Consider the following 9,742-nt stretch of genomic DNA (forward strand, 5'->3'; position numbering starts at 1 on the left):
CTCGCAGTGGCCCACCAGGTGCTTTTGGGAGCTCACATGTAAGCAACTTTGGGTCCCCATTGCAGAGAAATAAGTCAGTACACGCTATTGTGTGGAGATGTCAGGGTTCGAACCTGGGATTTAGATGGGAACTAAAGGGGCTGATGATCCAACTCAGTCTGAGGCTGCTAAGCATGACACATTTGGAGTCCCTCCTTGGTTAACAGAGTGTCCTTTTTCTCCCCAGCCTCTGACCAAAGGAGCTTTCCTCCGAGGATCCGGGTTAAACTTAGCGACTGGGCGGTTCACAGCTCTGCTGTCGGGCATTTATCAGTTTTCAGCCAACGTCCACATTGGTAAGTGGGGTCAACTGCTTCTGCTTTCAGGAGTCTGCAACTTGTGGCTCTCCAGATGTTCATCAGCCCCTGCCAGCACGGCCAATTGGTGATGGGAATTGTAGTCCATGAACACCTGGAGAGCCGCAGGTTGCAGATCCCTGATCCAGGTGGATGAACACCCTTCCTTGGGCCTGGTCAGAGGAACTGAAGGCACAGAATAACTATTTCAGTTTCTGTTGAGGTTGAAATGAATTTAAGAACATAAGAACTTAAGAACTAGCCTGCTGGATCAGACCAGAATCCATCTAGTCCAGCACTCTGCTATTCTCATTGGCCCACCAGGTGCCTTTGGGAGCTCACGTGCAGGACGTGAAAGCAATGGCCTTCTGCTGCTGCTGCTCCCGAGCACTGGTCTGCTAAGGCATTTGCAATCTGAGATCAAGGAGGATCAAGATTGGTAGCCATAGATCGACTTCTCCTCCATAAATCTGTCTAAGCCCCTTTTAAAGCTATCCAGGTTAGTGGCCATCACCACCTCCTGTGGCAGCATATTGCAAACACCAATCACACGTTGCATGAAGAAGTGTTTCCTTTTATTAGTCCTAATTCTTCCCCCCAGCATTTTCAATGAATGCCCCCTGGTTCTAGTATTGTGAGAAAGAGAGAAAAATTTCTCTCTGTCCACATTTTCTACCCCATGCATAATTTTATAGACTTCAATCATATCCCCCCTCAGACGTCTTCTCTCCAAACTAAAGAGTCCCAAACACTGCAGCCTCTCCTCATAAGGAAGGGGCTCCAGTCCCTCAATCATCCTCGTTGCCCTTCTCTGCACTTTTTCTATCTCTTCGATATCCTTATCAATATCCTTCAATATCCTTCTGGCATGTGAAAGGGAGCAGCAAGCAGGCTTTTCAAGCTCCATTTTGTTCTTGTGTGAGTGTCCGAATGAGCCCAGACCATAAAATCCTGCCCTTCTAAAAATAAAGAAAATCATTTCTTATCATCAGGAAAGCAAAAGTCCATTTGCTGCATCCAGGTGTAGTGAGCCCAGGGTCTGTTCCGCACAGGCTAAATAAAACGTCTTGGGGATGCTAGAAAAGGTGTTCTGGGAAGGCACTCTGCGCAGCTTTCTTCCCAATATGTCCTCAGGATGTCTTATTTTAGCACAGTAAGAAAAAAAAAAGTTAGTCCACAGAGGGCAGGTCAACCCAGTGCTTCTCAATAGGAGGTAGACCCGTCTTCCACGCTTTGTTTACGATTAAATCTGATATTGTGCTAATCTTTTTCTTTAAAAACCCTTCCTAATTATGGATGGCGCTGACGTTTTAGGGGGGGGGGGGGAAGTAAAGTCAGCAAGCAGCGTATAAGTTACGGAATTCAGCTGGTGATTTATGACTTAGGTTTGAAAACAATCTCTTACCTGATACCAGCTGTGAGTAAAAGTCTCTTACGGGCTACATGAAAAAAAAGATGCTTTGCAGCTTTTCTGTGGCTGGCTGCTTTGGGAATTTTGCCTTCTTTTAACCTGCAGCTGACTGAGTGAGCAGGTTGGTAAGTACAAAAAAAATGTTCAGAGTGTTAGGGAGTTGGAAATGTTGCTTGTTTTCATGTGTCGGCAATATTATTTTATTCTTTTCTGTTTTTCCTTTTCCTCAAAGACCACAGTGAATTAAAAAGCAAACTGCAGCTCCGAGCCAGAGACAGCGTCCGGGTACTGATCTGCATTGAATCTCTCTGCCACCGATACACGTGAGTCCTTCCGCAACTGCTGAAATAGTATTTGGGCTCCTACCGTGAAATAGATAGAACTGGGCCAGGCCAGACTTGTTTGCTGCCATTTTGCTATAGTTTGGAATGGTTAAGAAGAGGAGACAAGATCCTCTGGGGCTGACCTGGGTCAGATTCTGACCTACTAGTTAAGAGGCCATTGCACCAAACTTCATACGTGCATTGTTCTGTACGCAACTTGGAAATAGAGAAATGGAGAGGTGCAATTGCATTGAAACCAACCCTAGCCATCTGGAAGAAATTCGTGGAGGAGGATTTCAGATTTCCTAACATACTTCGGCAATAGGGAATATACGTTGGATCAGACTCGGGACCCCCTTCCGCACATACAGAATAATGCACTTTCAATCCACTTCCAATGCACTTTGCAGCCAGATTTTACTGTGCGGAATAGCAAAATCCACTTGCTAACAGTTGTGAAAGTGGATTAGAAAGTGCATTATTCTTCATGTGCGGAAGGGGTCCATCTAATCTAGCATCTTGCCTCACACAACAGCCAACCTGTAAATCCGGAGAGCCAAAAACAGGGCACAGAGGCCAAGGTGTTGATGTTGCCTCCTGGCGCTTGTATTCTTAGGTTTACTGCCTTGGTATATGGAAGTTCCCTTTAGTCACCATGGCTAGTAGCAATCTGTCCAGATCCCTTTTAAAGCTGTCTATTACTGTACCCATTGCTACATCCTCTAGCATCAAAATCCTGATTTTAATCACTTGCTAAGTAAAGAGATAATCCTTTGTCCGTCCCTTCACTGGGTGCCTTTGTAGCATTTTGTGAGAGGGAGAAAAGGTTCTATCTACATCCATTTATATTTTTTGTGTGGATGGTTTCCATTCTTGCTGTTGAGCTGGCAGATTTACTTGTATTTTAGATACAGCTGGTATGTTTTGATGCGCTATTCATATGGCATTGACACATAAAATATATGTTCTTTACACAGTGCCAGTTTACTGATGCAAAAACAGCATTACAAGCTGTATACGTTTTATGGGAGAAAATTTGGTGCAGAGGCACATAAATGGCTTCAGATAAGGAGTCATAGACTTGAGTCACACAAGGAAGGAAACTGATATTATCTATGTGGTGCATTTTTTAAGCCCACACTTCCTTCAACGAGTTGACGGAGTTTCCCCATCCCTGGTGTATCCTCACATAGTTTCCCCGTCCCTCGTATATCCTCCCAGCACCCTGTGAGGTATATTAGGCTGTCCGGGCCCTGCGGGACCTTGGTGAATTCCGCAGGGCCTGTAAGACAGAGCTATTCCACCGGGCTTTTGGAGGGGCTGGCCGCGGTTCTATTGCCCCCCCCACTGAAACCGGAACTAAGCTGCCTTTTCCATCCTGGTAGGGCCCTGATTCCATCCTGGGCCCTGCCTCTCCTCCCTTCTCCTTTGGCCTTTAGACCGGGCGCCTGTGTGTGTGTTTTTACACAACCTTGTTGTTTAATCTGTATTGATTGTTTTAATTGCTGCTGAATTTTAATAAGTTAGATTTTATGTTATATTGATTTACTGTTCTGGAAACAGTAGTCATATTGTGAGTCAGGCTTACTCGAAGGCTCCTTCGGGGATGAGGCGGCCTATAAATTTAATTAACTAACTAACTAACTGACTGACTGACTGACTGACTGACTGACTGATTGATTGATTGATTAATTGATTAATTGATTAATTGATTAATTGATTAATTGATTAATTGATTAATTAATTAGAGACTGACCTAAAATCACTCAGTGAACTTCATGGCAGTATGAAGATTCAAACTCAGTTCTCCTGTTCCAACAATCTAATGGCTATAGCAAACAGGGATTTTCAAGTAGAAACAGCAGGAATGAGGCATTCAAAACCATCCCTCATTGGAAGTAGATTCATCTAGAGGCTTTCATCTCCATTTATACCTCTCTCCAGAGGCCTACCTCTTAATTGTGGTGTGAAATCCCCAGGGTTCCAACATTCTCCCAGAAGAGGGCAGTGGCGTTCCCCCGGTCCTTACCCGAACAACCTTTGCATTCCTCCTGTGTCAGAATTTCCACCTTGCACCTGTCCGGGATGATCGTTCTGCATCCTCCCACCTCCACAGTTAACAGCCATGGTACTGAAAAAGAAAAAAAGAAAATGGTGAGAGCCAGCGTGGTGTAGTGATTAAGAGTAGGGGGGTTCTAATCTGGAGAACCGGGTTTGATTCCCCACTCCTCCACCTGAGTGGCAGAGGCTTATCTGGTTTTTCCGCATTCCTACATTCCTGCTAGGTGGCCTTGGGCTAGTCACAGTTCTCTCAGGACTCTCTCAGCCCCGCCTGCCTCACCAGGTGTCTGTTGTGGGGAGAGGAAGAGAAAGGAGCTTATAAGCTACCTTGAGTCTCCTTACAGGAGAGAAAGGTGGGATATACATTCAAACTCCTCCTCCTCTTCCTCCTCCTCCTCCTCTTTCTCTTCTTCTTCTACTGAAAAAAATAGATTAGAAAATCGTAATCAGATGGTTTTGCTGACAACCCCATAATTTTCAGGGAAGCCATTAAAGTTGCATGCAACATTTGTTCCATTAAGCTAAACAGCCATTGATGGATCTCTCTCCTCCATGAATTTGCTCATGAAATCATCTAAGCAAGTGGCCTGTTAGCACTGAGTCCCACAAGCTAATGTTTTCAGTGGTTCCTCTTTCTTTGGTGTCTCCAAAGGTCTTTGGAAGTGATCGTCGGCCTGGAAAGTAATAGCAAGATCTTCACGGTTTACGTCCACGGATTGCTGCAGCTGCAGGTAAAGGTGTTGGAACCAAAGAATAGATTCTGCCAGATGTAAGAACTTGGGCCAAGCCAGAGCCAGCTTAGAATCACGTACCGAAATTCCTCCCTATTGTCAGAAAGACCAACTTTTGCTCTTCCTTTTTCTCAGCATGACTCAGTTCCTTCTTCACATGGCGGCAAGAATAGCTCCATGTTCATCCCAGACCTATGGGCCCCTGTGGTTTCCTTTTGATACCATCGTTCTATAAATATATTGGGGGGGGGGGGGGCCTTACCTCATCATCAGCCAGTCTTGGGTCAAAATAGGGGCTTGCCAATTTTGGATATTTGGAGGATAGTTCTTGGATGATTGGGGGAGGAGCTTGGGAGGCTGGGCTTTGGGGAAGTGAGGAACGGTTCCATGCCGTAGAATCCACCTCCACAAAGCAGTCATTTTTTTCCCGGGGGAATTGATCTCTGCAGTCTGGAAATCAGTTGTAATTCCAAGAGATCTCCAGGCCCAGCCTGGAGGTTGGCACCCACATATGGAGGTTATGGTCCTCATGTACCCTGTTCCTAGCCAGTGTTCTTCTCCCAGTCTGCACAGGAGAAGCGATGGCTGGCGATGAGATGTTTCGAGGCAGAGTCAAAAAGGAAACATTCCTCATCGAATCTCCCAATCAAATTACTCCCTTTCCTAACAAACTGATGGATTAAACGAATGCAGGCTTGTAACCCCCAATATCTCTCTCTTTCCTCTCCTGCCCCCCTTTTTCTGTTTCCACAATACAGGCAGGACAGTACACATCAATATTCATAGATAACGGTGCCGGCGCGCCCATCACCATCCAGAACGGGTCTGATTTCATGGGCATGTTCATGGGAGTCTAATTCCACATGACCAGCATCGCCACGCAGCGGGGAAAGAAAAAAAATGGCAACCAAGAACATACACACCTGAACGTAGACCCGCCTCCTCCCCCGGAAAACCACCTTCTCTTTGTCGACTGACTCTGGGTGTTCCTGACTCAGTCGAGCGCGGATACCCTCCCTCCCTTCTGCCACAGGTGTAACAACAGTCTGAAAAGGGAAATGGCGGACCGCTCTAGCCACCGAATGCAGGCACCAAATCTATTTTCCCGTCGTAGAAAATCCATCTTTGCTTCCAGAAAAGAGTCCGTTCCGAGAACCAAACTGGGCTCGTTTCACCTTTATGTAAAAGTTTTTAAATATATCCTTGGCGATTCATCTGTTCACTTCTTGTGTGACTGAACAATCGTGGGGGACATTTTTCAAACTGTAAAACTTTAAACTGCCGAATTTTCGTAAGACTCCTGTTTGGAGATTGGGGTCCTGACGAGCCCCCAGGTGGGAGATGATGGGGTGGGGAGCGGAGAGGGTGAGTCAAAGACTTGGTCCACTTGGAGCTTCCCAAATGAAATTGTAGGATTTAAATATAGTAGTTAATCGACTAAAATGGCAAAGCTGTCCCGGCAAGTGGAATTGCGATAGGGTCGTCAGCTCTGGGTTGGGGAAAACCTGCAGATTTTGGGGGTGGAGCCTGGAGAGGGTGGAGCTTGTGAAGGGCGGGACCTCAGTGGGAGATAACGCCACAGTGGTCACTTTCTAAAGCAGCCATTTTCTCCGGGGGAACGGATCTGGTGGTGATCAGTTGTTTCCAAAAACTCTCCAGCCCCCACCTGAAGACTGGCAACTCTAATTTTCAATCAGGAATCAGAGACAAGTGAAGCTGGTTGAGAAGGGTGGGAACCCCCCCCCCCATGCCCCAGTCCAAATTCAGGGGCCTCTCTGTGCCCCCTCCCAGCCGATTTAGATCCCTGATTTACGCAGACATTCCAACCTGCTTGGAAAGCTTTTGTGTGACGGCTCTACGGTGTCTCGTGTGTGTGTGCGCGTTTTAAAATAGTTTAATAATTATTGTAATTAAAAGAACTGTATATTATTTAAGTTATCCATGGCTCACCGCAAGCTCCCAGCCCTGCTCTATGAAGATTGAACGATGCAAGTCTGGACGGCAAAAACGGAGGCCACCCCATCCGAGTTATTTTTCGTCGGGACTGAGCTGTTTTGCCTTTTCGTCGTGCTCGTTTCACATTCGCAAGAGGAGGGGGGAACCCAGCCTGTCATCCGGATGTGTTTCGGCACGAACCAATGCAGGTCAGCCGGCAAACTCTGCCGCAACTTCTTGTCGGATTTGCCGAACTCTGACGTGCCCGGTGGACCGACGGCACAGGCCGTGTAATTGGGAGGCGTGAGATATCCGCCTCGGTGTTTTGTTTTGATTTCTAAGTAATTCTTTCAGCACGGAGCTCAGCATTGCAAGAAGTCAGGCCTTGTGCTGGAAATGGCAGTCCCATGTCGAGCGTTTCTTCTAATCCCTATCTCTTAGAGTGGAGCTGAACATTACAAGGAGCTCAGGGCTACTACTGGGAATGGTAGTGTTGCGTCAGGCACCCTTTCTAATTACTATCACTTATCCCATGCCTTCAGATTGTCGTCCGTTTCCTTGCTTCCGTGCTAGCAGAAGTAAGTGATGGTCAAGAAAGGGCTGCATCATGAGAAAACCTGGCACGTGAGACACCCGACTGCCATTTTCAGTGGCAACTCTGCGTGTCCTTCAATGTTAAGACTCTCTGTAACCTAAGCTGTTATGCTCTTCTAATCCTATTGACTGTTTAGGATTATACTGCCAATCTCTTACAGTTAAACACTTCCTGCAGGCTGGGCGACGTTGGGTGGTTGTTGTTTTTTTGTTATTAAGAAAAGGGCAAGAAATGAGAAGACACATATTTCAAGCAACTGCAGCCATTATAGCAAAGACTCTTCGCTTTTCTTTTGTTGTCTTATGTTTTAATAAGATATATAAATAAATCTGTATATTTAGTCACATTGTATACACCGCTGCCCCCAGGGCACGCATATAAAGTTGTAAACATATCATGCGCACCGTACTGGCTGCCAAAACGACCTGGCACGGGAACTGCCGGCTGGCGAGGGGGAGTGTTGACTTCTTTATGGAGCTGGTTTGGCATTGGCGGCTATAAAAAAAAATGCAGAAAATTCACTCTGTGCGCTGTTTTGAGTCTTTCTTAAAACCTCATTTAGAAGAAGAGGAGCTTGGATTTATATCCCCCCTTTCTCTCCTGTAAGGAGACTCAAAGGGGCTGACAATCTCCTTTCCCTTCCCTTCCCTTCCCTGCCCCCCTACAACAAACACCCTGTGAGGTGGGTGGGGCTGAGAGACCTCCGAAGAACCGTGACTAGCCCAAGGTCACCCAGCTGGTATGTGTTGGAGTGCACAAGCTAATCTGGTTCACCAGATAAGCCTCCACAGCTCAAGTGGCAGAGCGGGGAATCAAACCTGGTTCTCCAGATTAGAGCGCACTTGCTCTTAACCACTACGCCTCTGGCATCTTCAGAGGTGTATCACAGAGAGAAGTGTGTTACGCAGTGTATAACACACACTGTGACACTGTGTAACAAACACTGTGACATTGGACACAGTGTGTAACACACTCCTCTCTGTGATACACCTCTGAAGATGCCAGCCACAGATGCAGGCAAAATGTTAGGAACAAGATCTACCATACCACAGCCACACAGCCCAGAAAGCCCACAACAACCAATGTACGCACTGGTCAATGCATGTTCTGCGCAAAAGGCGGGAGCAAAGAATAAGACTCCTGATTCCAGAATTCATTTTAGAAATCCTCCGAGTGCATTGCAACGGAAGTGGCATGACACTCATATGGCCTGACAGCGTTTTGGAACCATCCAGGCCCTGATTGGGGGCTGTTCAGTCATTCCTACCCCTGAATGTGTTGTGGGGAGGATTGTGGTCCAGAATTGTGCTGTGCGGCGTATCTCCTCCTGCGATCGCTTTTCCTGCGCCTCCCCTTTCCGTAGCTGCTAATGCAACCAATCCTTCTGGCACCCAGAGAGCTTCATGAGCTCTGCTCTCGTGCAGCGCTTCGAATATTTTCCCTGGCAGGGATTTGACAGGTTACGGGGGTTTTAAGCCCTCGTCGGATTTCAGGTTTTTGTAAATGATTTTGATGCCATGCTCCAGACTGACTCCATGGGTATTTACACTGGATTAGCGTCGGCTGGCCTGCCTTTCCTCACCCGACAGAGACGAAAGCCCAGGGTTTGCAAACCGCCCATGACTGGCAGGGCTTTTAACTGTTCGCGTCGTTTGCCTTGCTTGTCTTCTGGAAACGCTTGGCAGGAAATGTGCCGCGGATTTGGGCTCGGGAAGGGGGTGTGAAAGTGTGTGGCTGCAGGCTTCGGTCCCCGACGGTGGGGAAAATTGGGGGTCAAATCAATCTGGGGGGAGATGATTCCCCTGCGGAGCACTTAAGAAATGCTAGTATAGTAACACATTTCCTGAAAGCAAGAGGGTCCCAGGCAGGGACATACCACCAAGGGCCGTGGTGGCGAACCTTTGGCACCCCAGATGTTATGGACTACAATTCCCATCAGCATGGCCAATTGGTCTTGCTGGCAGGGGCTGATGGGAATTGTAGTCCATGAACATCTGGAGTGCCAAAGGTTCGCCCCCATGGATCTGTCCCCGGCTGCGGCCATTTAGTCATGTGGGGGGGGGGATCACCCCCATACCCCTCCTCCTTCCCCCCAGATCCATACACTGACTTCAAGAACCCTAATTCCCCCCAAAATTCCCATTTAATTTCTTATACCAACTGGCGATATATCAAACCTGCAATGGGGAAGGGATAACTGTAAATATTTCCAGGTCAAACCCATGTAATTGCCTATACTTAGAGTTCAGAAGAGTTGGGTGACTACGTGTTGCAGACCTCTCAGCAGACACCGTGTTGTGGACTGGATTCATGCGCTGGCGTTGAAAGGTCTCTGGCCACACCCCACCAAA

At 47.2% G+C, this 9,742-nt stretch overlaps 1 protein-coding gene across 2 annotated transcripts in view; it reads left to right on the top strand.

The window, feature by feature from the left end:
- The window catches only part of C1QTNF12 (C1q and TNF related 12), a 28,744-nt gene extending 20,832 nt beyond the window's left edge, over nt 1–7,912 (top strand). For both annotated transcript variants that reach the window (XM_048518527.1, XM_048518529.1), the window contains exons 5-8: nt 227–335; nt 1,979–2,069; nt 4,783–4,861; nt 5,620–7,912. In XM_048518527.1, the coding sequence (XP_048374484.1) occupies nt 227–335; nt 1,979–2,069; nt 4,783–4,861; nt 5,620–5,718 (378 nt within the window). In that variant the 3' untranslated portion in view covers nt 5,719–7,912. The remainder of the gene's footprint in view (nt 1–226; nt 336–1,978; nt 2,070–4,782; nt 4,862–5,619) is intronic.
- Nucleotides 7,913–9,742: the final 1,830 nt, after the last annotated feature.

The sequence above is a fragment of the Sphaerodactylus townsendi genome, linkage group LG16, assembly GCF_021028975.2.
Source record: "Sphaerodactylus townsendi isolate TG3544 linkage group LG16, MPM_Stown_v2.3, whole genome shotgun sequence".
NCBI classification, from domain to species: Eukaryota; Metazoa; Chordata; class Lepidosauria; order Squamata; family Sphaerodactylidae; genus Sphaerodactylus; species Sphaerodactylus townsendi.